At 39.2% G+C, this 27900-nt stretch overlaps 1 protein-coding gene across 4 annotated transcripts in view; it reads right to left on the bottom strand.

The window, feature by feature from the left end:
- LRBA (LPS responsive beige-like anchor protein) overlaps positions 1-27900 on the bottom strand; it is a 364869-nt gene that overhangs the window by 16418 nt on the left and 320551 nt on the right. For 3 of the 4 annotated variants that reach the window (XM_081208302.1, XM_081208304.1, XM_081208303.1), the window contains exons 49-53: positions 21496-21585; positions 18647-18839; positions 16233-16295; positions 12167-12322; positions 6478-6645 (exon numbers count right to left, since the gene is read on the bottom strand). In XM_081208302.1, the coding sequence (XP_081064428.1) occupies positions 6478-6645; positions 12167-12322; positions 16233-16295; positions 18647-18839; positions 21496-21585 (670 nt within the window). The remainder of the gene's footprint in view (positions 1-6477; positions 6646-12166; positions 12323-16232; positions 16296-18646; positions 18840-21495; positions 21586-27900) is intronic. The other variant, XM_081208305.1, reaches the window with a different exon arrangement.

Raw genomic sequence — 27900 nt, 5'->3', positions numbered from 1 at the left:
TAACACGGCCTCAAGCTCACTGTTAAAGCTTTACCTAAAACTTGAACTTGGTATTTAACACAACATTCACAAAACAAAGAGAGTACCTTCTAAATCATATAAAACAGAGAAATTACGCTACTTCAAGAGTTACAAAACACACACAAAAACCAAATCCGTTCTGTAGAATCCTTTTCCTTCCTACTAACTGTTTGCATAAGCTATAACTCTTACAGAATTAAAACAAAGAATTCATAACCTCAGAGCGTAAAAGGAGATTAGTTCTGTTCGGCTAGTAATATTGTACTAGAAAAAAATTGAAATTACTTAAATTTTCTTGAGAGTTTGTTCCTTGCTTGATTATGAAGTGTATCTGCTGTTTCATTCTGTTAGGCTTAAATTTCATAGAGGAAAAGTGAAAGAGAATCTGGAGAGGCAACCGAATGTGAATAGTGGTCCATACATCTTAAATCAATCCAGCAGACTCTTTATGAATGTTGACTTCCAACCTACATTTAATCTACAAACCACTACTAATACTTTTTTTTTTACTTTAAAAGGTAGCTTTTCCTAAACCAAGCATAACTAGACTCTGTTCATTATTCAAAGCTAATTCATGAAAATAACTGATTTTTCTACAACTGTAGGTAGGGCTCCCCTAGCACTTCAATTTCACAAAAGCAAATTTTTTTTTTTTACGTCTCAATTAAATAAAACAACCCTTCTCTATTTTTATTGACTCCTGCTATAAACGTATCTTAAAAGGTTAGGTAAATAAACGAAATCTGCTGTTCAGTTTAACTCCCTTGAAAGTATTTTAAAGCAAAACCGTGAATGTCTAATAAGATTTGAGTTTTGTTTTTTTTTACAATCAGGAGGTGTATAAATTTCATAAATAAATAGTTGAATGTTTAAATATAATCTAAAACCCTCCCGATGCTGGCACATGTAGAGGAACCCCCACCAGAGACCAAGTGGCGCATAACAAACACGCATGCAGAAAGCATGTCAGGTTCATACAGGGAATGTGTGGTCTGTACACACTTCTTATATCCCTGTCCAATCCTTCCCTTCAGGCTGTGTATATCCCAAAGCGTTAATGTGCACATGGGACTGCAGCGCCATTTCCCCACCCACCCCGTGTGTGTTTTTGTGCATATTCATCCACATGTGAGCGATCTCAATGCTTCCCATTCACACTAGTGGACTAGTGGGCTGTATTTGCACTGTGTGGTCTTGCCCCCTCCCCATGATTAGTACTTCTCCACCCGCCCTGAATTCCAAAAACCTTAAGCCCATTGTGGGCATGCACTGGTTCACTTGAGCATACAACTCTGGTTTATTTTTTAGATACAAGTTTTCCTATGTACCAGGACTTGCACAAAGTGGCAGGTTAAGCAGAAGGAGGATGCATTGTGCTCGGCCCCACTAGCAGCCCACCCAGGTATCCCTCAACAAGAGAAATAGGGTATGCAGTGAGAGATGGCACCTAGGAAAATATCACAACACACTTTTTTTAAAGCACCACACCCACACAATGTGCTTCCGTCGACAACTGGGTAACATGCAATTTTATGCTGGACACCCCTTCCCCCCCAAAAAACCCCCACATTAAATTCTAATTAAATGGAAGGAAAGTGGAGGCTGCCATTTGGATGAGGGCAACATTGTGCATATGATATGACATGAAAAACATGCACATGTAAGATGCAATAAATCCAGTTTAAATGGCCCTGTGTACACATCCTCTGCCAAAGAACACACACCACAAGCAGAGAGAAAACAGGGCCCTGTTATAATCTATGGGGGTCTCCACCCTCTTCATATTGTGTCCTAAATGTTCAAAAAGAGTTGACTTTTAAAAATTTGATCTAGGAACCGAAAATGTGTGTACTAAGAACTTCTAAACATAGAAATATGAAATATGATCATATATAGGTGGTTCAGGAACACTGAGATTGGTAACAGACTGCTATTATAACTCATAAATAAAATTATAAATAATTCCAGATACACTTATTAGCCAGGTTTTTTTCTTTTTAAAGTAAGCTGGTTCAAAGTTATTTTTTTAAAGGAAAGGAAACGGGAATGAATGAATTCAAAGGGGGGGGGGGAATATAGTATAATACCACAAATGGTGCATCAGTATTTTAAAACATACAGATATTAAAGTATTGATGCAATCTTTATGAGGCAGGAGCTCTTCCTTTCAAACAGGTGGTTTTAACATTCAAAATCAGAAATAAAAGTCTGTGAAAACAAACGAGGAATAGGTACTAGCTAATACAAAGCTATAACTAAAGCAAACTTGATTTTTTTTCTGAGGCCTTTTATAGTTCTGTGGCTGAATAAGGAGTTCTCAAACCTGCGTACTTTAGACTCCCAGTACGATTTAAAATTAGTCAAATCAGCATGGCCAATATTAGCATTTACATTAAGTGGAACACACAGAATGTCCCATTTCGGATCTATACAGAGCAACTTCTTAAGTTAAGAAATTAATTGAGGAAATTATTCCGAAGTTTCTCTCTTTGGCCCACTGGAAGAACAGCACTGACAAAAGAAAATTAGACAATCGAAATGGATCTATGGAGAGCACATCTTTGTTGATTAGGAGAGGGAAACTAGCTTAAATAGAACACCTAATAAGGTAAATAAATGTTATATGTTAAGCGTATTACTCCAGTGCTACACATATGGAACACATTATATTTTTATTCATTTACCATATGAATATTATTCCTTTTACAACATCCAACATCAAGCCTATAAGCAGTAAACAGAGCCTTGTTTTGCCTGAAATATGAAGGCCTGCATTCCATCATGGAGCACTAAACCATCCTGGTCCTTCTGGATAATTTCATGCGTATCATTTTAGTGACACCTGAGCTTGAACACAGCAACACTGAAAAGCTGCTCTCCATCTAATTTAAAACACAGCTAGTGTGCTGGCAATCTACTAAGCAAACCACCATTATAAGTATTTGTGACGGAGGTGGAAGAGGGTATGTGATAAAGGTCAACGCACACTTCCCTACTTACTTCACATTCCAGGCGAACACTTTTAAATATTTGTACACAATTGTGAAACACGAATACAAATGGGAAAATAGACTAAAAACAACCCAATCATTTTTTGGGGAGGGGGGAGGGGATAGGAGGAGCTTTCCACTGTGAACAAGCAAGTAATTGGGACATGACATGAGTCCTATACACAAAGGTGGGAACAACTCTTCCCATGAAGGACATAGGGGGATGCATCCAACGTGGTCCTTAGTCAAGGTCCCTCCAGTGCAAGGATTTCTGCTACATCTAGATTTCTTCAAGGAGAGCCCCCTCCCACTCTCTAGAGCATATTTGGGGAGGGTGGGGCTGTGCAAAGCTGGGGGGGATAAGTCCCATTGCATAAATAGAAATCCTTGTGTTCATTGGCTACTGCCCACATTAACTATCCAATAGAGAAATACGATATGTCATTGTAAGGCAACAATGGTCACTTCTAATCACATTTCTGATATGAAATACGAACCAGAAAAGCTAGTAAACTAAAATAAATTCATAAACAAGGAACCCTTCTATTTCCTCAAATGGTTCTGCAGTACACATTATGTGATCCAGAACTTCTGCCTCCATTCTTCCCCACCTTCTCCATTCACTTATTTTTCAAATTATAAGTAGTTATAATCCCTACTTGGACAAGAGAACAATTCTCTATTAGAACACCTCCTCTATTTGAAGGACTATCTGGTCCAAATGTAGCAGCTAATGAAGAGTGAGGATGTTCTATGTTCCTTTTACAAGAAATTACTTGGAGAACATCTGAGATGAGATGCAATTAGTGGCATTACATTCCTTGCAATGTCCAATTGGCCCTCACTGCTGCAAAACTTGGAAAGAGGTGCTTAGTGAACCATATGCATTGATGATTCAAAGGTGTAGATTGGACTTTGTAAATGTGTGAAAAGGTAGGAAAACGTAACACAATCTCAGAAGACGTTCAGGTATGGAAAGTGTACTATGAAACGTACATATATGCATCTCAGTATTGTGGTCGGAAATTTAAATGAAAAAGAAAAAGCAAGCCACACACCTAAGTCTCTGCTACATGACTATTCGTCAGAATAACTACAAATAAATCTTGCTGCATTCAGTCATCACTGTTGCGTGATATTTATTTCATAATATTTATACAGTGCTTGATTGTAAAAAAAGAAAACCTTCAAAGCAATTTGAAAAAAGATAGCAACATCAAGAAAAATTCACAACCATACATGTTAACTGAATACAGATGTACTTCGGAAGTCGAACAGAATCCGTTCCAGAAGTCCGTTCGACTTCTGAAAAGTTCGGAAACCAAGGCACGGCTTTCGATTGGTTCCCAATTGCGCAGGTGCGCGGAAACAATAGCGGAAGCTGTGCTGGATGTTCAGCTTCCAAAAAAATTCAAAAACCGGAGAACTCATTTCCAGTTCTTGGTCGTCCGGGAGCCGGAACGTTTGACTCCTAAGGTGTTCGGGAGCTGAGGTACGACTGTATTGACTTTTCAACAGTCACTTGTTGACGGCAAGTGACTAATCAGCATGGCTCTGCTGGTTGACAATGCTTTGACAAAATATTATAAACAACCATGAAGCATGATTGAGATATGTAATTGTTCTGGAGTACAAGACTTTGATTTCTCAACACTGAAAGTAACATTTCTACCACTGACTTTGCTACATGGATTGTTTTATGGAATTTCACATCACTACCAGTAGATGTCGCTCTAGGATGCTTGATTATAGAGAGCAAAAACTTTTTAAAAGACAGAAATGGAAGCTTTAAACAAAGGATACTTCCTAAAGGCTGCAAGACTGCTAAAGTTTGACACAGCTTTCATGTACGGTAATTTATTTTAAAGGAACCCTTTGTTGTCCAGAATACCATTATGTGTTGAAGCTGCTCATACTGAAGAAATATAAATGGCTAACACATATGTAAGCTGGTATCATATTGAATGTTCAAAGTTTAAGACAAACCATTATATGCAACAGAATAATTTAGCAACCCCATGAAAGCTTCCTCCACAAATATCTATTCCGCTTTTAGATATCTTGCTAATCCTTTTAATTCATTTTAATCTAAATGCCATTACATCTCGATTTATTGACATCTATGTAACTTAGTTCCCACCAGTGATCACTTGTAATAAAGGGTGGTGTATGAGAGAGAGAGAGGGGAAAAAATAAATTTAATTTTTATTGATCCATCAGACCTTAAAACCTTTTCTAAAAGAGGTTCTGATCAATGCATCCTTATGGGAGGGAGTGTTCCTGGTTATCTTGGAAGAAACAGTGTACCCTGTACTGTGTGGCTCAGCCCTTGAGGGTGACTCAGAAACAGAAAATGTGGCATCTCAACTGCTCAGCAGGACAGAATATTGCCATCCTATTAAAGAACTTAACTGGCTGTCAATTAACTACCAGGCTAAGTTCAAGGAGTTGGTATTACCCCTTATATGAGCAACCAGTCACTGTGCTCTGCAAAAGATACATCACAACAAGAAGTTCATTCCACATGACATCAAAATTGGGCCTAGTGTGGCAGCACCTTATCCTTTGGAATTCCCTCCTGTTACATATCAGATGGGCACCATTTTGTCTTTTTGGCGACTGCTAAATACTTCCCTGTTGCAAAAAACATTCTAACCAAAGATTTTTGTCCCAGTGAGCAACCGTATTGGATTTGAAATTGTAGAGAGATAGTAATAATAATAGTTCTCTTGCATACCCCCTGCTCTCTCTCTCCCCCCCTCTCTCTCGCGCACACACACACACAAACAATGGCAAAGATATTTTCTTATCTTCTTTCCTCTGGAGGTAATGGTCTAGGTTACAGATAAAATATGAAATGTATATACATTTAGATTATTTTACCTTCCCAAAAGACTGTTCAGTTATAATTTCTTTGGTCTAAGAGATTTGAATCAATTTACCGTATTTTTCTGTGTATAAGACTAGGTTTTTTCCCTTAAAAATAATGTCAAAAATTAGGGGGAGTCTTATACACGGATACATCTCTCCCCCCACCCCCATTTTCTTAAATATGAATCCCCCAAAATAGGGGGCGTCTTATACATGGGGGCGTCTTATAGACGGAGAAATATGGTATTTCTTTTGCCTGTATGGCTGGCTAGTATGACAACTCTTCATAGATGTGAAGGATATTGTCCATTCCATTTCATTCATTCATTTACTATTTGCATTTGTTTCTCACAAAAAAGTCTCAGAGTGACTTAACCTACAGGACTTCACAGAAGCAGAATTATTTGCTGGGATAAACAGTATCCTGCAGTAACCACACTCAAGAAATATGGAAAACTAAGGGGCTGCCCCAAACAAGAAATGTGCCCCTGTTCAGCAATTCAGGTATAACAGTACTGAAATATCATATGCAACAAGTCTGCCATTTACAAAAAAGAACCCCAAAACAGTAATTAACAACAAAGGCCTTCCTTACCACTTGGGCTATCACCAATGCAATTGGTTTTGCCATTCCAGTACCACAGTAGCAACGTTGCATCACGAGACCCTGAGAGAATGTAACAGTTTCCTCCAATGTAGGATTCGGAGCGAGAAAGACAGGTGACAACATCCCAGTGTCCAAACACTACTTGCATCAGTTTCCCTGGAATATACAAAACACATTTTTTTATTCAACCATTAGCCAATATATAAATATAGACATATAACAGTGCACTTCGCATAAGGTATATAAATATGTGAAGCTTCCTTATACTGAATGTGATCACATATCTATCTATCTATCTATCTATCTATCTATCTATCTATCATCTATCTATCTATCTCATAAATGTCCATTCAAAAAGACAGTGGCTCTCTAGCCCCAAGATCTACCAACTAGGACCAGGTGAAAAAGACATAATTTTGGAATGAAATAATTCTGAGGACACCCAGAATATGCACACACAGGGCTATAAAACCACATTATAACTTTTACCTGAGCTTGTTTTTCCATTTCTTCCTTTCCATGCCTTTTATTTCTTGTGGTATGACTTAGATTGTATCCCTCAGGGGTAGGAGCTCTTTTACTATGTTTTTTGTAAGCCACTCTGGGATCCTTTTTGGCTATAGTGTGAGGTATGAATGCCACTGCATTGGTACTCAGAAATTATTCCCAATATCTGGGTAATTTGATGTAGATCTACAATCACCTCTGCAACCTGGCACCTTCTGAATAAAAAACACTTATATTATAGTCTAGTTGTAGGGAACCTGTGGCGCCAGACTTCCATCTTCCCTAACCACTGGCCATTCTAGCTGGGGTTGAAAGAGGTTGAGAGTCGGACAACATCTAGATGCAGGCATCCCCAACCTTCAGCCCTCCAGATGTTTTGGACTACAGTTCCCATCATCCCTGACCACTGCTCCTGTTAGCTAGGGATCATGGGAGTTGTAGGCTAAAACATCTGGCGGGCCACAGGTTGGGGATGCCTGAATCTAGAGAGTCACACATTCCCAATCTCTGTTGTAACCTCTTTTTACTCTACTCAGACATTTTAACTTTTAGTTTGTTTGTTTTAAGCGGTTAAAAGTCATTGAAATGCTAAAATTGTCCCCAGATTTCTTTTTATCATGCCAGCCAACAAAACAATAGCACTCAAATAGAAGTATTGTTTTAATTATCCTAGATTTTAAAAAAAATCCATTTAGTACTTGCAGTTTATATATAAATATGTTCCAGTTTGCATTGGTATGAATTTGATACAATGTATGTAAGCAGAAAGCATCTATGCATGTTATTATGAAGAACCAAACATATTTAAAGGGCTGTGGGTTAGGAGTAGAACTCTGTGCACACAGAAACACATTGAATCATCCTGCAAGTTCCTAGCCAGGATAGGGCAGACTAACTGCAAGATGTAAAATCATAATAATTCTCCTTCCAAAAGGCTTTTTGAGGTGTTTACACATTTATTTATATATTATTATATTATATTATATTATATTATATTATATTATATTATATTATATTATATTATATTAATAATTATTAAAGTCTCTTCAAGAATGCTTGCAATGTGAAAGAGTTGTAGCCAAAAGCTTTTCTTGCCTCCCTAGATCAGGACCATGAAACATATTGTTGATCCATCATTTATTCACCCTTTTTCAATTAGTTCAAAATACCCATTCTATTTGTGAACTCTAGCCCATGAAAAAGCTTATGCTTCTATAAATCTGTATTTAAGGCACCACAAGACTCATTTGTTTTAATTTCTCAATTAACACAACCTAATAGCTGTTTCTTTGAAAAGGTATGGTGTTTTCATCTCAGTTTTTGCTTTTAGTTCCAATGCAATGGGTCAGTGCATCTGGCTATTAATCAAAAGGTTAGTGGTTCGAGCCCATCCCAAGAATGGCTGTAGACACGGTTTCCTGCATGGCAGGGGGTTAGACTAGATGACCCCTGGGGTCCCTCCTGACTCTACAATTCTATGATTCTACAACATTCTGTTTTCAAACCTCGGTCAGCAGCTTCTCAAACATTCATTTTGCTTTTGTTTAGAAACAGGAAACGGCTTTGTTGTTGTTATTTAGTCATGTCTGACACTTCGTGACCCCATGGACCAGAGCACGCCAGGCACTCCTGTCTTCCACTGCCTCCCGCAGTTTGGTCAAACTCATGCTGGTAGCTTCGAGAACACTATCCAACCATCTTGTCCTCTGCCATCCCCGTCTCCTTGTGCCCTCCATCTTTCCCAACATCAGGGTCTTTTCCAGGGAGTCTTCTCTTCTCATGAGGTGGCCAAAGTATTGGAGCCTCAGCTTCATGATCTGTCCTTCCAGTGAGCACTCAGGGCTGATTTCCTTCAGAATGGATAGGTTTGATCTTCTTGCAGTCCATGGGACACTCAAGAGTCTCCTCCAGTACCATAATTCAAAAGCATCAATTCTTCGGCGATCAGCCTTCTTTATGGTCCAGTTCTCATTTCCATATATCACTACTGAGAAAATCATAGCTTTAACTATACAGACCTTTGTTGGCAAGGTGATGTCTCTGCTTTTTAAGATGTTGTCTAGGTTTACAGAGTCAAACCATTGCTCTATCTAGCTTAGTATTCTCTACTCCAGATGTGAGGAAACTCTGGCCCTCTAGGTGTTGATGAAATACAACTCACACTGGCCATTGGCCATACTTTCTGGGGCTGATGGGAGTTGTTTATCAACATCTGGAGGGGAAGAAGGTTCCCCACACCTGCTCAAACACACTGATTGGCAGTGACTCTCAAGAGTTTCAGATAGGGATCTTTCCTTGCCCTACCAGGAGATGCCAAGGATTGAACCGGATACCTTTTTTATTCAAAGCACATGCTCTGCTAGCCTGCTACAAAGCTTCCCCAAGAGGCATGGGGCAACAGAAATCGCTCTGTCCAGCCACCTTTCTTTGTTCAATTACTTACTGATAATTTTGTAAGACAGCCTTAACTTTTTTTGCTTTAATACTACTCCAGCTTTTTACATCATACTATCAATGATTGCTCATTGTGCACTAGGACATCCTTTTTTGACAGAACAAATTTTCTAGTTAATGTTTTATATGACAGCTGTACTGCAAATAATAAAACAGGGGGAAAGTTTTTGCACTACTGAATCGAAAAAGTTGTCTGAAAATAACATCTACCACTGCAATATGGTTTTATTGTGGCTCTGCTGTTCTAGTCAAACTCAGAGAGTGTGATTTATGCTGAAGGTATTTCCTGTTATACCCCCCCTGAAATATAATAAGGAAAAGATTCTTTTAGCGTAAGTGCTAAAATATAATTGAATTCAACACTTGTGATAGCTTGCCATTACCTATTACTGATCACATCATCTTCTGTTCATTTCTCCCCCTCACACTCAACTCAGAAAACGTATTTGCATGGGAAGTTAACCAAATATAAAACTACAACCAGCTATTATTTGCATGTGTTTTTAAAAAAATAAATAGAAGATTAAGCTGGTTTAAAAAGGGGGGAAAACAGCAAAACTAGTTTTTGTTTTCTATTGTATTTCCTAGTTGCTTATCAGTCAATTAGTATAATCTTAAATAGGACTTTTCCATTGCACTAGATAGAAAAAGAAAAATGAGCAAAACTAGATTTTGCATTCTATTATATTTCTTAATTGCTTATTGATCAGTTACCATCATCTAAAATAGGACTTTTCCACTGTACACTTAATAGTGCTGCGCTAGATATTAATGTTGATCTTTTTCATTTAAAATTATACGAGATGACCAAACTAATTTTGTCCCCCTGATGTCTTAAGTGGCTGTCTCCACCCCCATCATTCAGCCCAGACACTGAGATCCAGCTCTGAGGGTCTTCTGGAGGTTCCCTCATTGTGAGAAGTGAGATTACAGGAACCAGGCAGAGGGCCTTCTCGGTATTCAAACCACCCTGTGGAACTCCCTCCCACCAGACTTTTAGACCAGACACCTGAAGGAAGCCTTGTATAGGGAAGGTTTTAATATATTTGATGTTTTACTGTGTTGGATGTTTTAATTTGTTGGAAGCTGCCCAGAGTGGCTGGGGCAACCCAGTCAGATGGGTGGCATATAAATAAATCATCGTCATCACAGGAAGTTGGTTTCTTTGTTTTATATGGCATTTGGGATCCAGATGATCACAAGCAGAATTCTGTTCATGGAATAGGGCTTTCCAGCCCCTTTTCCAAAGTGGAACCCACTATAGCCAATGAAAATTTGCTCTTGTGTTCTAGGTGCCTCCCAGAAAAGAGGTGGGATAAGACACAGAGAAGTGCAATGGGAATGGAGAATTAGTGGAAACTGGCTGGGGAAACTTGCACTAGCCAAGACTCCATAGGCGCCGACTCCATGGGGCTTGAGGGGGCTCGAGCCCCCTCAAAAAAATTTTTGGGGGGGCTCAGCCCCCCCAATAATCTCGGGCGCCGGGGGCGGGGGCTCCTGCCTCGCTGCTTCGCAGCAGCACCGCCACTTCCAAGGCACTGCCGGGGGGAATTTCCTTCCTCCTGGCGGTTTCAGCCCCCGCGAGAACAGGGGAATCCCGACTGGCCACACCTCCCAGCCAGCCAATCGGCCAGCCAATCGGCTGGCTGGGGGGGCGTGGCTTGCCCTATTTAGGGCCGGAGCCACTTTATTTGCATATTCATGAGCTTATTTATTATTCATGAGCTTTCCCGGGCCCCCCCCAATATTTTTTATAAGTCCACGTCCCTGCAAGACTCATGCTACTTTGGAACCAAGCTTGACCATTCAATACATCTATCTTATTTAAGTGTTATAAAGCTTGCTAAAAATTCACTTCTAAATTTACACAATGCCTTCTATCACCATTTGCTAATCGTTTACAAAAAAATAAACAAAAAGCAAAATAGCCATATGAATAAAGAGTGCTGTTTAAAGAACTGCAGTCAGGGAACATTCAGTAAACATAACGCAGCATTGCTTTAAATGGGATAATAAAAGGGAAGAAAAAGGTATATTTTGTTTTTAAATACACATACGCTAACTATTAATAATTGATTCATGTGGAAAGAACAAAGTGATTCAGCTTCACACTCCCTCCCTTATTTAGTCAGTTGAGTGCAAGAGAGCACATGTGTCTCAAATAGGGCATTTTGAGAGTTATTAAGCACATGTCCAAGGACACATTTAATAGCAACATTTTTATGTTCCAGTTTAGCTAATATGCTTTAGCCTAGTCTCAAATATGTAGCAGAAGTTGGAGGGAATGGTAGTAGAACAGACGAACATTGACTGTGGGTGAGCAATTTTTAATGCTTTAAAACATTTCCATGCAAGTAGAAAACTAGCGCAGCAGGAACCTGGGTGGGCTAGAACCTTTCATCAGATGTACTAGCTTGCGGAATTCTTTGGTTTTAATTTGCAATGTGTTTTCTAATTGGGGAGACCATTTTAAAGTGGCGTTTCCTGCCTGCAGTATGAAAGGGGTACAGTTCACTCTTCAATAATCTCCTTGAATAAATCTGCTTGGTTTCCTCTTCTTTCCTCTTTTTCTCTCTCTGTGCCATATGCATTAGACTGAGAGCCTGTGAGTGGGGAATGGTTTATCTTTTAAACTCTGAACAATATTTTGAGTTGCAAAGGAGAATGCGAACAGTCAGCAAAACCTTCTCCAAAGTTTTTGAAATGAATCCAGTACCTGTATCTGTAGAGTACACCCGGAAACTTTTGTCCCAAAAACCACAGACCAGGATGTAGCGATTATCAGAAGTGATGACAAAACACTGGGAATGGACTTGAATACTTTGATCTAGGAGATCCGTAATTTGTCTCTTGTGCATACCCGTATTGCTAGCTAGAAGGGGATGAAAGAGGGGAGACAAAAGAGAAAATAATTATTTAACACAGTAGCAAATCGAATTTTAATTTCCTGTCAAACTGATGCACACACATTCATGCTTGTTCCTTCCCTCTTACCCACCCCCAATCCTTTCACTTCTTCCCCATCGTTTTGCTACAATTTCCCCATCTTATTGTCAAGCACATTCTATAAGCCTCTAGTTACATACCAATGGCATTTTCAAAGTATGCTTATCCAGCAGAATCAACCAGCTGAGTTATAACTCTGGCAGATACACATTAGGACAATTATCAACCTCGATACACCACTGGTTATACTCAGAAACATTATGGGAGTTAATACAGTACCAGATTCACCATAATTTCAGTGATACTGGGTTGTATATTGAAATCCGTGCCCTTCCAAATGGAATATCATACTCTATACCAGGGGTCTGCAACCTTTAAGACAAAAAGAGCCACTTGGACCCGTTTCCAAAGAAAAAAAACCTGGGAGCCGCAAAACTCACCATTATAAAAATAACTTTTTTCTCACTTATTATTTCTTTGTTTGACCCCTCAGAATTACACCTCCTCATAGAAATAAACGTTAAATTAACAAGTTACCTTTTTGTGTGTGTATTCTTCCCTTCAAAACAGTGACCAGCGTACATGCCCCCTTTCAATGCAGTGACCAGCGTACATGCCACTTACAATGTAGCGGGCGGGCGGGTGGGAAGGTGACATCGGGACGGTGCATGACTAACGCACGCACCGCCCCCATGTGACGTCACAGCCAGTACAGCACCCACCACAGTGGGGAGTGTCGGGGCGCACAATGCGCCTCCTCCCCTCGCTAGTATCCACCCCGGAGCCGTGGCAAAGGTGTAAAAGAGCCACATGCGGCTCCGGAGCCGCAGGTTGCAGACCCCTGCTCTATACACTATATAAAGTGCTGATGTGAAAAGAGATTATACTTTATCTTCAAAAGGTATTAATATAAACAGATGGTGATGTTTGTGTGTATTGTTACTTAATAAACTGCACTGTTAACTTCACTTTGTTACACTTGCTTAAAACATAAATGTTTAAACTATAAATCACTTTAAATGTCATGGCAAATGCAATACAGGGTTCCTGCTCTTTTTAAGAGGATAGTAATGTGAGTTTCAGCTCCTCCCACTATTCAAACCTAAAGCCAATTTCCCTATACCACTGCTACTTCCCCTCTAACACTCCTCAACTAGGCAGTGAGGGCTACATGAGTAGTCTTCATGCAAATCTATGACCTCTTTCCTCCAGAGTCTGTCAGAAACTCTGCTGCAGTCTTCTCCAGGGTCCAGGAACCACTATTATCTCAGGTTCTCTGCAATCCCATTGGCCCTTGAGTGCAAAACTCTCCTGAAGACAGTCCCTCGTCACAAGTTCTTCCTCACAGACCTTCTTCCTCAGCTTTAGCCAATGATTTCAGCTCTTGATTCCTCTCAGCTTCTCTGAGCTACTTCTTAACTCCCTTGATGTCTACTGCCTGACTCCAGCTTCCAGCCCTTTCTTGAGCTAACCAACAGCCAAACACACCAGACTCCCATGTGCTCTCCTTGGGCTGACGTCTTGAGTCATCCGCTCAACAATAATTCAAATTTGTGTGAAATCCTGCTCCCTGATCGGCCTGTAACTGAGCAGAATGTCTATAAAGCAGAAACCTGACTCACAGGGCTATCACTGGTTTTTAAAGGGCAAGAGTTAAACTATCATTTAGGCCCTCTGCTGATACTCGCTTATCTCCACAGTTCTCTGTAGAAACAAATGACAGTTTACAGAAAGTTAACCCTTAAATTCAACAATGTATTAATCTCCTTTTTAAAAGGAGTGCCGTGTTTTGTTTCTAAAGTAAAAAAACTTTACCTCCTAATAAGTAGACATCCACAAATGGTATTATACCAGTATTGCACATTTTAAACTGTGCAATATAAGGGTATGTAATTGAATGTGTGTATGGGTATATTTTAAACTATTCTCTTGCTTAGGGAACTCATTATGAATCGTATGGCTCTGACTTTAAATATAATTTTTGTTTAGGATGCCTACTGCATACTGTGTTATTGTATGTGCACCCATATATTTTACAGTGAAAGGTGGTCTATAAATGTCCTAACAAATAAATAAATGGTTGAAGACATAATTTCTTGATACAACTAAAACATTATCACTTGAACCAGGGATAGCAGCGTACAATATAGCTTTTAGGCTGACTAAAAGGAGCTCATGGAAAACCACTTGAATGTCTGGATGTACATTTGTGCATTTGCATTGAAATGCAGAGGGGAATGCACATCAGCATCATAACTCTGTAATGTAGCCAAAGGTTACATTCATTGACCATGACAATCTGTATTATATAAACTAGTCAGCTAAATAGACCCAGTCTGCCGGTAACACTAAGCCAAACTATGACTTAGTGTAAGCATGTTGGCTCCTGGATAGGAGATCATAGCAGTTTTGGTCTGACTATGGTCCTCCTGCAAGTATGCTGCTGTGAGATTAGCCATGGTTTAGTTTAGCATGTCATCCAGACTAGAGTTTGTTGTTTGTCTTGCTCCAGACAAACCACAAGCTGTAACTGAGGTGGCAAAGAGGATGCAATCTCCTATGAGCCCATACACTTCTTTGTTCATGCTAAGCCATAGTTTGGCTTAGCGTTATGAGCGAATGGAGCAACAGTGTACCTTGCAACAATTTTCATGTAGTTATTACACATCACCAATCATGGCACATATATCAGTATTCATATGTGCATATACTAATAATCAATTACCACTTAAGAATTTTTTCACTAGCTATAGTAGTTATATTAAGATTCATATACACTTTGACTAACGTGAAATAATGTGACAAAATATTTTGTTACAATTGCCTTGGTCTTTAAATGTAAATATTCTGATTATTTGCATTCAATAACTAAAGAGCTTATAATAGGAAGGTTTGAGAAATCAAGCTACAGATGAATTTTGAGGTGATTATGAAAATAAATTTTGTGCTCTTCTAAAGTTAAATCATAAAAGAAGAGAAAAAATTGTATTTGCTAAGTAATGGCTTTCAGAACTGTAATACATACAAATTCACAAGCTATAATGAATTATGGTGGCCAAACTGCAAATGCCTAAAACAAAGGTTTGCAAACAAACAAGCCCTTCTTCTTGGTAATAAGAATTACCACCACCATAACAAGCCACTTGGAAGCAGAATGCATTATAATGACTTATCTAGCTGAGAAACAATATCCTTACTTTCCTGATTGTGATCCTGAAGTCTGCCATACCCTGGAAAAACGGTAGAATACTAGTACCTGAACACTAAAAATGGCTGAGCAATATATTTCGACTTTGGAATTGTTCTGCAATTACACATTAATTCCCTCAGCCTGAACAGCAGGCCTGTGAAGAAAGGATTGATCTCCCTTAATGATGAAATTCTGGCACCACAGTTTTATTTTTCACAACACAGTGCTGTTAAGAATCCCACTGTTATTATGAAAATTTCCTCAGCAAAAGAGCTCCATCACATTACTGGCGCACCAATTCATCATAACATGCCTCGCTCTTGCTCATCAACAAGTCTGAGTGATGAAAAGACCCAATATTATCCTGACAGTACTTCATGCGCATTCTCAATCACACATTATTACGGCATCCATATTAATTTTCACTGACACACGTCCTAGGCCTGTTCAAATTAGGCAAACCAATGAGGGGGAGTTGATGAAATACCAGCATAGCCACAGCTCATTGCATTCCAATTTGCATGCAAATGGTTTATCAGGAAAATTCCATTCCCAGCAACCAGCAAGTGAAAAACAACCGTAATCTACACTTCAGGGCCACCATACAGAGCTTAATGAATCGCAAAGAGAGAAGGAAGTGACAGACCTATGAGAGGATCGATTTCCACTGGCAGCTGGTATGGCTGGTCCTGTACGGCACCTTGATGAGCTAGAATGCACGAGAGAAGATTTAAAAACTGTGTTACTTTCAGGCATTAAAACCATGGAAAATCCTATAAATCAAACACTATATGCCATTGTTTCCCTGTGGAAGCTTCATCCATTTATTGAACACCATCAACAAAAAAATCCAGGTGCTTTCAAGGACTGTTTATTACATTTATTTTAGATTATTGTTATTCTCAATGTGTACCATCATCAGAGGCTCCAGCTCTGGACCATAAGCTATAGCAGATGCTTGACCAGCAGCCTCTCATGTTGCAACAAAACAAAATTAAGTGGTAAAGAGCACTGAAAACAAAATGTGACAACCATCTGCTGACTGTGGCAAATATTATTTCCTCCATTAAAAGAAAAAATACTTTGAATAGTACTGCACAAAGGATTTATTTTTTTAAAAAATCTTACTTTATGATGGAGAAAAGGATTTCGCTCACACTATATTAAATATTCTATTCATCATGGGGAACCTGCATACATGAACTTCAAGAAACATTTGTGAACACCAGAATTTTATGCAAATGTATGAACATTTCTTTTGTAACTGAAACGTTCATGTTTTGCTGATGCTAAACACATTTTTCCCCCTCAGAGCTCCACTTCAAAATATCAATGAAAGCTTCCGGAAATGGAAGCTAACATAATAAAAATCATGTGTGCAGTATCTCGCATTTTCACATGTACCTTGCAAAGCATATGCTTATTATAAAACCAGCATTGCTGGAATGATTACACAGTTGTTATGGAATTCAGAAGTCCTGCTTCAGCAAAATCTGAATAAATGATGACACAATGTAAGTTTCTACCCTATATGGACATAATGGGTAGTAAAGTGCTTAAACTGACAAGTTACCAAAATGAAGTAGGTGTACAATTTTACCTGCACATGTAAAGAGCCACGTTTAGTACGCCTCCTTGTCCTTGCATTCTTTGCAAAAGTAGTTTTTATTTAGTACCACAATTGTGATAGGAATTTTGTAACAAGCTCTGAACAAGAACTCTTGTCTTGTGGTTTATAAGCTTAACAGCCAGACATATCAAAATTGAAAGGGGGGAAAATAACATTTGATAAAGAAGTGAAAAGGCTAAGGGGTAATGAAGGTTTAATGGGTAATAGGTAGTACAGAACAGTGAACATTGCTGAATAGGAGATGACTTGGTGGACAAATTGCTCCAAGGGCCAGCAAGGAAAAGAAGTGGGAAAAGTGGGAAATCAGGAGATACAGAGGTTGCTATATTTGTTTGCTAAAACTCACTATTCAAATTTAAACAGGCAGGGGACCAAGGATAGTCTTTTTGCTATCCCGCTGCAAGGCAGGCCACTATAATTCAAAAGTGTGAATTCTGGTGATAGATCTGATTCTAGAAATTTCTAAAAAGTATAGCATTACCAGCTGTTTTGTTAGGCAAATTAATTTACTTATTATAAAAAGTATTTGGCAGCTAATCTTTGAGCTCTGAAGTCTACTTATTCTACAGAACAAGGTATGTATCTTGTAAGGCAGTTATAGCATTTTATTGTTATATAGGGATAGGCTACATTATTACGTTTTCTTGTGCAATTCCTTTGCTCTGAAAGGTTTGCTAATGACTAGAATATTTCAAAAACATAATTCTAAAATTGCTATTAACAGAACCTGAACTAGAAGGGAACTAATTACCAGATCATTTTATGATTGTGATTATGATTTATTAATTTCTATAGCCCCAAATATCACGGGGCAGTTCACCCCCCCCCAAAAAAAAAATACAAAATGAGAACACAAAATACATAATAAAAGCAGGAATAATAAAAAACCCCAATAACTCCCCATCTCATGAATACATTTAAAGGGCCATAGAATGTTAATCAGTCAAAGGCCTGGTTGTAGAGAATTTTTTTCACCTGCCACCTAAAGATATGTAATGAAGACACCAAGTGAGCACCACTGTGGAGTGCATTCCACAAACAGGGGGGCCACCACAGATAAGGCCCATTTATGTGCTTCAACCCTCTGAACCTCTCATGAAGGAGGCACATAAAGAAGGGCCTCAGATGATTATTGCAGGGTCTGGGTTGGTTTATACAAGGAGATGCTGTCCTTGAGGTACTGTGGTCTTGATCTGTTTAAGGCTTCACAGGTCAAAAGCAGTACTTTGAATTGGGCCCAGAACTTGAAATCCCAGGAATGACTTTCTAGAGGTACAGTGGGAAGGATGGAAAGTTCCACTCTCATAATGGAACTTCGCTTGTGGCTCCTAAGACCCAACCCATTACAAACAAGCATGCATCATCTTTGACACATAAAATCAACCCAACTTGCTGTTTATATCTTAACTTGCTAGCATTTCCATACTTACCAGGAAGGTTGTGCCACTTATTCACAGCAAACAGTCGATTAGCAGTGACGGTAATCACAGCAGGATTTGCCAAACCTGGCTGGGTGTTGGCTGCTACATGCGTTACAGGGGAGTTTGATGGAAATTTGAGGACCATGATGACATCTTGCTGAGCTTGGTCTGTGAACATCAATGGACTCTGCAGGAGGAGATACTGTTGAGTGGGCACAACAAGACCCCAACCACACGGAAAAAAGGAAAGACAAAGGAGGAAGAAAGAAAGGACAGGACAGGACAAAAGAAGGAAGACCCAATTAAAACAAGCAATAGCCACCGCAAATGAATGCCAATGCAGTAATTTTTGACAGGCCCATGGAAACTATCATTTTATTGAACACCTTGAGGTTTTTTTCCTTAATTACATATAGAGCGAAACAAATATTAAGAGGCCAACATTTGTAGCAAGTCATTGGCCCCATTTAAAAGTTTCCAGTTGCCTGTATGTTGCAAACAGTTTAGCTTCAACATCAGCAGAAGTAGTGCTTCAAAAAAAGAACACCCCAATAAAAAAATAAAATAGAGCAGAGAATTTTAAAAGCTGCACCAAAGCTCAAAGAATAAAATTCCAGGAAAATCATAGAGGGGGGGGGACAGGAAACTAAATGTGCAGTGTTTGCATACCATCAGAATTAATTTAGGAATAGCAATACAGAATTAAAAATGTGCAATGCATGTACTTTTCTACACCTTTCCATGTATTGTAAATACTATAGCTTGGACACCAGAGGCTGTCACTGATATAAGGAATGATTTTTTGACAAAAGCATCTCTCATTTTTGTGTGAAGTTTTGTCGACACAGCTATTAAGCTATATAAAGCTCAAGTCAGGATTGTCAGAGTGCTTGGCTTTAATGTTCAGTTTGCTGAGAGAAATTTATATTTACATGGAGTGTTTTCTTCATTGTCCATTAGTATTACCTGTGACTGCATCTGAGAAACTATTTCTTAATAATTAATTAGTATCTTTATGGAATTTGAATACGCTGGTAATGGCTTTTGCCTCTTTATCATCAGCAACATTACAATGCATGTACACATATGTAAATGTGTATATAAGAGAGCACATTTAGCATATTTTTATACAGAACTAATAAAAAATTAAGTTCATTTGCATTTTTATTATCACTCCTTTTAAAAAAGTTATTAAGAGTACTTAGAAAAACATATTGCACTATGAATTCCTATTTACAGTCTTTGTATAAAGGTGTAAATAAAAACAACTAATAAGCTACCCAGACACCCTTTTGAGCAAGTGGCTAAAAGCCAATCAATATTATGAGTTAATCCTCCCTGGATGCTCATTCAATTAAAGGTGTCAGTAATGCCTCATCTGATGTGGCCTCAATTAAATCCAGCTATCTGATGGTGTGAAAACACAAGGGGATACAGCAACAGCAGCCAAACCAGACAAATAGGCAGCCTTCATGTGATTGCTAATTACTACACCTGGTGCATATTATGGCTTGTGCACTTAACGCAGCCCATGGTGCCTTTAATTTCTTCTCTATACATACTCCACCTACCTCCCCTCCCCCCAAAAAAATCTTGCATTGAAACTTTTAGTGATTAACTGAATCATTATGGTGGTAAAACATTTGGCTTTGTGACGGGGAAAGCCAATGTACTAATGCACCTGAAAAGCCAATGTGTTTTTGTCTAGGAAAAACTTGATCTTTGCTCAAATTCTACTGTTCAAAACCATTTATCATCTGGTACCTGGGTTATCAAACAACAACAGCTGCAGGAGTAAAAACATGAACCTCAACGTAGGACTGATCTGCACATTTTACATTTCTGAAGACATTTGCAGATGGAGAAGTCAATTGCACATCTGCTTACTTGGAAAAGCTGAGAAGTGCAAAGTGGTAACAAAATCTCATCACCGCCCAATGCTCAGACATATCATCTGCCCACCCGTTCCCTGAGAGATCTGTATAGTTTGGCTACAACTTTAGAAATGGAATGTGTGGATCAGACCACCACTGAACTTAAAAAACAAAACTGTTAAGGATTTGGAAGCTACCGTAATCATAGGATCAACATGTTGATTTCCATATTGTGTTAAAAACAGTTACAATTTAATGTTTCATATTACTTGCATACAATCATGTACCTGCATAATAATACAGCGTGAGCAACCTTGAATTCAAGCAACTGATAAGGTAACTAGGATTCAGCTATGGTGATGTATCTTGTGCTTTTTGGTTCTTTTGCTTCCCACCAAAACCTCTCCTTCTGCTTTGGCCCATCTGCCTCTCCTCCCTCTACTTCCCATAAGTACAACTCTAACATAGCATGGCAACCTTAATTTAGTACAGAAAATTTGTTGTCATGAAATGTTGCACATTTTAGTATTGAGCACAGAACCACAGGGCCTATGCAGAAAACTATAGATCCTATGATATATCTGAATATTCTGAAAACACACAGTATGCAAACAAACACACCTGACTCTTCACAAGAACCACACGTTGAGTAAATGCCACACCCAAATGAAGACAATGGATGGCATCCAATGGTGTCAGCCTGCTTTCAGAACAGGCTTCCACTCTTAACATTGCTCATGCAACGTTGGATATCACCTAACAGCAAAGTACCCATTAACTCTAAAGCCCTGGCTTGTATGCAGTGTTCCTAAAACCTGGCTCAGAAAATGAACAAACCTTTTCTATCCTTCATAATGTATTCAATTAATTCTATGGAGAAAGAACATTTAAATCACTTAAAATTATCTGTACTGGGAAATGAAGTGTGTCTGTATGAATTTGGAGCAGCTGATTCACAAATAATTAACCTGGCACCTAACTTACCACCTGCATGGCAGAGCTTCTTGGAGGATGTGGCTCTATGAGCAGTTGGGAAGGAGTCTGCCCAAAACTTCGGATTTGAGCTTCAACAGCCTGGAAAAAACATAGGCAGGTTTGCATGTTAAGAGGTGCTAATTACAGGCAATAGAACCATAACTGTCACCTGAAAATGTCATTCCACACTTCTGGTTTTTTTCATCTTGAAAATCAAGCCCGTGTGTGCACAGTGGGGCTAAGTGCTTGGCACTGGTATTAAGAATGAGGTAATCATTTTAGTACTCTAGGAGCTATTTCCATGAGAAACTGCAAAACTTCATTCTGTTCCGTGATATTAAACAGAGACCAGCTATTACAATCAGAAACTCTCCTTATGGACTCCATTTTTCTTTGCTTCCACCGCCTTGTTCTGCTTGCATCACATGCCTGCAACAAAAGCTAATATTTTCAGGTACTAAGAAAAACTCAAACCTCTAAGTATTTCTACCTTTGTACTGAGCGTTACCCCAAAGGTGGAAAAAGTAGCAAAGGCCTTTAAACAGAATTGTCAATATAAAATGCAATACAAATTACATTTAGGATGGTATCAGCAGCATAAAATTTAAATGTAACAATGTGTTGTTCAGAACAACTGTAATTTAAAACTAAAGTATTTTCTATATAAGCCCTTTACTTTTCTAAATAATGAAATGAAATTTAATGAACAATATTCAATTAATTAAAAAGATTACATTGAAATGCAGAGATAAATATTTCTTAGTTTGAAGTTGTCATCCTGTGTACCGGTAGGGTGCTTAAATCCTATTGAATTGAAGCAGCCTTACTGTATGAAGGACTGCAATCTAAATGTTACTAAGTGATAAATTGATTGAAATGTCTCGAAATAGCAAGTATTCATTATTTAAATATCAGATCTACTTAATTTGCTCGTTACAAAGCCAAGACATTTATTTTGTATCTTTTAAAGACCTTAAGCAAATTGCTCTGGAGAAAACTACTACGCTCTTCAACGGAAAGGTCTACACTCCAGTATTCCCAACCCTGGTTTCCCATATATTGCTGAAGTACAATTCCTATGATCTCTGATCATTGACCATGATGGTTTGGGATGGCTAGGGTTGTAGTCCAACATCATCTGAAGATCCAAGGGTGAAACTTCAAGTAAAGTTCTTAGCTTTATTTAAATGATTTGCTAATATTATAAAAATAATAACCTACACAGAATCATGACACTAATTATGACAGTTCCAATCCAATGTGGTGACCAACTCCAATTAAACTCAGAGGAACTGAGCAAGTGAATTAGCATTGTTCCAAATGTGATCCTGAATCTATAATACAAGCATCTTCATACTTGGAAATAGGAACAGCTTGTGCTCTCCGGGCATCTGAGGACAGGGCTGCATGGTCTAAAGAATAAAAGACTGATGCCAAAATGGAAGCCTTGTGTTGAGTTCTCCTTCGTTTCCCATATCAAAGTGAAGTGCAATTGACCCCAAGTCTGATACTTCCATGCTGTGTACATCAGAGGCAACAGGAGCCAAATGACGTGAAGCAGGAATCAGGCTGTTGCAATGACATCAGGACAGGAGTAAATTGAAGTAGCTTTAAGGACATGGGCCTAAGTACAGTGTGTCATAATGATACTGAAGCTAAGCAGATCTGTGCCTGAATGAGAGACTGCATATGTATCCTTGAGTTCCAAGGGTGAGCTGGAAACTCAGCACTCGGCAGCCAATAGTTCTATCCCAAGGTTATCTATTATCTCTGGTCTTCAACAGTAGTACACATTTATTTACTATGCATTCCAAGAACTGCAATGAAACTGCCAGGGAGCTGGGCTTGGCTATTACTCTGCCATATAAGCTTTTCACTAGTGAAAAGTTTCCCACATCAGCATCTAATTAAAAAGTAATACAATTAATCTGGAACATCAACTACAATAATAATACAAAATTGCACAAACCAACGTTTTAGCTCAATGCTTCTAAAACATTTCAGTAATAAAAAGTCCTGTTTCTGTTAGTCCTCTGTAATAACAGAACTTTGGTTCTTTCCATAATTGTTCCAGATGCTGTAAAATGAGGCTATAAAATGAAACAAACTATAGGACTTCTTTACAATCCATTGCTCTACACAGAGCGATAGAGAGCGTTTAGCATTTCCACATGTTAAGCTGAAAAATATGTTAATGTGTAATGAACAAATGATTAAATATTGATCACTTGTACTGATTGTGTATATACACACACATACGCAACTGGTTACCAGGTGTGTGGAATTACTTCTCTGCTTTCTCTTCTCTCTGGCAGTAATAAAGAGGCAAGAGAAACGTAGACTTTCCTTGGCAGCGTTTTAGTTTTTAATTTAATGCGTAGTTCCAGTCTCTGAACATATTATATATTCCAGTACTCAGTTTCTGAGGAGATGTGGGAGACCCAGGCTGTTTGGGAGTCATACCATCTGCCCTGGAAGCCTGCTACTTAATACTAAACATGTGGGAACAGGACTCAATTGCTCAATGAGGAGGCAAAGGAACTCTGCACATGCTCAAAAGCATTTTTTAAAATCACTTTACATGTTCCAAGCTTTAGCTCTCCTATTATAAACAAGCGATTGGGCTGAGCTTTTTTGAGCCCTGGCATAAATTAAACTCTTCTCTCTTTTAACTGTGAAAAAAAGTTAATTCAATAGTATGCAGTGCCCACCAAATAGGGTTGTAAATTTCTCCAGGAGACGCATATTAGAGAGTTTGAACATATGGATGCAGTTAAGGCAAAAACAGATGTTTGTTACTTTTCTTTGCAGCACCACTCAGAAACGAAATCAAAATTGCTTCCCCTCCGTGTTTATGTCTGAAAAGGACTATAAAACGGAATGGGAAGGAGGTAGAGGGAGAAGTGGAAGACAAAATGAGAAAAAAAAGAATGGAATTGCCTACAGTTTTAGCGAAAATAATGAGAGTGATTAAAGCAATTTCAAATGCAGTGATTGCAAGCATTACAATTTTGAGATTTAACAAAACTCGTTAATATTAAGGAAGTTGCTTAAAGCTACTTTTTAACAATCATACAATATCGCACAGGTATGTTTCTTGGATCATCTTGCATATATTAGATGGATTTATATCTATGCAGGATTCAGCAGAGTCCATCTAAAAGATTCCAATTTTCTACACAACATTGTGAATGTTGTAATACTCTCAAGCTACAAGCATCTGAAACTAAAATGTGCTTCTGTCAATCAAATATGGCGAATTATTATTTATGTATTCAAAGTTTGACCCGCTAGCTTCCTATGATTCAGAGCTCCTTATGTCCAGTTTTATCCTCACAACAATATAGGTTAGACTGAGATAAAGCACTGAGCCTAAAATCACTCAGTGAACATCCTTTCTGGCTGAGATTTAAACCCAGCAAGGAGTTTACACCACACTAGAGCTGATGGCATGTGGCACATGCTGGGGGGGGGGGGGATTGAGTGGAACATTTTGGTGTTGCCAGGACACACATCGAAGAAATGGTTTCCCCATACCTCTGGTTCATACACCACTTACGTTCAGCATAATTATGGCTCTTGGCTTTGAAAATAATCAGTGATTTCTAGCTATTCCTTTCCTTTCAGTAGCATGCTGCTTGACAGCATCAGGGAAGACTGACTTTTCATTCAAATGGTGCAGTTGAATGGCATATTTAGGGCTGTGTGGGATACTGCCCACCCCCCAATTTGCAGGGTTTGCATAAACCCAGAAAAGGTTTATGTAGGTATATGCAGAATATCAGAACTTTGGGGGAGGAATGAGTAAAAGTTGCTCATGAGGAGTCGTCGTCCCCACTCCTCATGCTTGTGCTCCATGTTGACTTCAAATCTGCTCCCAAGAACAGATTTAGGGGGCACGTTTGGGGAGAAGTCCTGTTGTGCAAATGGAATTCATTCCGCTCCCACAAAGCTACTTAGTGATATAGATATTTTGATCTATATATGGCAAAAGTTTCTTTTGGAAGAAAAGAAGTAAATATTAAAAAGGAATAATGGGCTAGATTCAAAGTCGGATGTGCAGAAAGCTGCTGCACATTTTGCCTCATTTTTCTTGGCTGTTGTATTAATGTCTGATGAAGAGTTTTTGTTTCTCCTCATAATAAAGACAGACAGATAATCTGGTAAAAACAGTAAGTATACTTTTACCAAAAATACAGTTGATGTTAAATGTTTTGAAGTTGTAGAAGCAAATATCAACTGTTATCAACTGCGGATAACAGAAGCCTAGCTTTTCCAATACTAGCAGGCAGGATGGCAAGTACCAAAGGCCAAAGTCACTCTGGATGTGATTTGCTTCCCACAAGTCATTTTTTTACTGATGCATCAGGTACCCATCAGTAGAGAATGGAAATTAGGTTGGGCAGGAAAATAAACGCAGCTCTGAAAGTCTTATGCTCATATCATGAGCTACTAGGAAAACCTAACAATAATATGTTTTCATCTGCAATATGTCAATTATCAAAGATTATGTGCAGAAACTAACAGGGCTCTATGTTGTCATTTTTATTTGGTTGTAGAATTCTGACTGGATATTATTTTGGGGTGCCACTACTTCTCCCAAGGTGCTCTTTCGATGGAGAGTGTGTGTGTGGGAAGAGGAAACTTCAGAAGGCAAGGGGGGGGGGAAGGTAAAACTTTTTAAAGCATAATCATCGGGTCTCCAGAACTCCATTATACGTAAAAAATAAACTTTATGTGAGAAGGGGAAAATGGTGTATGAAAACCTACTTTGTCCAGTCTAATTATAAGAATAGCTGTTGTGGGCAATTACATTACAGCCAGTGAGTTAAAACAGAAAAGTAATTACAGTTTGTGAAAACAAGGATTTATTTTCCCTTTCAGAGTCATGCAACTTGCTCTAATCTGAATCTGTACATTCCAGGCATATTAAACTGAGGCCTAGTGCAACTTCAGTGCAATCTCCAATTCATGCAAACTGTCCATCTACTACATTGTAATCCCAGCTGCCAATCTGAAATAAACCAGTTAGTCAGAGCAGACACAACCTACAGAAACAAATGTCACTCAATAATGTTCAGAGGCACTGGGTTCATGGATAATTTCAAACAGTATCTCTGTCTGGAACACTGATGTGCTCATTGAGAACACCTAAATCTCTAGCTACTGGAAATAAGCAGATAAAGTGGAACAAGAAAAATAGGCCTGCAAAATACTTCAAAGAGACTTAAGAGAAAATGCCAAAGGAATTCAAAGAAACTTGAAGGAAGAATGACTGAATGTAATGCATGCAAGAGTGCAGATACTTTGGGGATGGCGCAGATTTCATTATGAGATTAGGAACCATCACACTTATTTTCACACAGTATGAGAATATCATTCAGGCTGTACTGCCACATTTCACGGTTAACAATGTTGGATAGCAGGGCAGAAAAGCGCTCAGCATAATGATACCAGGTCCTGGGTTAAGTTCTACTAGTAACTAGACATTATGGAGAGCAAAGGAGAGCAACAAATGGCTGTCGGTTTGGACAGCAGTTGTGTTTTTCCCCCTTATGTCTAGTTCAGTGTTTCCCAACCGGTGTTCCGCGGCACACTACTGTGCCGTGAGACATCGGCTGGTGTGCCGTGGGAGGGAGGCGGGCGAGAGGCGGCGGCGGCGAGGATCCGGCGGGGGTGGGGGGAGCGGGGGCCGTCGCGCGCAACCAAACTCACTTGGCGCGCTGCCGGCTTGTCCTCCTTCAACCCGGGTCGGGCCAGGCCTGCTCACGTCCCCGGATCCCCTAGCAGCAGCCGCACGCTCTCCAAAAGCGCAACGCTACGCGCAACCGCTCGGCCAGCTGGTGCTCTGCGACTCCGCCCTTTCCCCTCCCAGCGCCGGAGGGTTCGCGCGACCGCAGCTGTTCCCTTTCGCAGCGCGCGGGAAACAATTCCAGGCTGATTGCCTTGTGCCGAAAAGCACCGCCTCTCCTTCCAGCTCAGGCCCGGGCCGCCGGCTCCCCGAATGACGTCACGGGGGCGGGGCTTTAATGGTGGTGTGCCGCGAGATTTTTTTCCGGTAAACAGGTGTGCCGTTGCCCAAAAACGTTTGGGAAACACTGGTCTAGTTCTCTACCCCAGATTGTTAAATTAAATGGACCTTTGAATTTACTGATAAGAAGGTAATTCTTATTGCTTGCTCTTGTGCCGGAGCCAACCGAGTTTCGTTTCTCAAGGTAATTACAAGGTGTGCCGAAGAAATTATCACACTACTTTGTTCTTATTTATATCAAAATAGTGTTACTTAAAGAGAAACATCAAATGCTGATATTGTCATTAAATCACCATTTAAAAAAATACACAGTTAGTGCTTGAGAACAAAGGTTTTTCCTCACTAAATGGAGTTTGCTTTTAAAACTTTAACTGGTAATAGAT

Source organism: Podarcis bocagei, assembly GCF_964188305.1.
Source record: "Podarcis bocagei genome assembly, chromosome: 9".
In the NCBI taxonomy this organism is placed as follows: domain Eukaryota; kingdom Metazoa; phylum Chordata; class Lepidosauria; order Squamata; family Lacertidae; genus Podarcis; species Podarcis bocagei.
The sequence above is the reverse complement of the archived record's forward strand: the minus strand, read 5'-3'. Positions and strand labels throughout refer to the sequence as shown.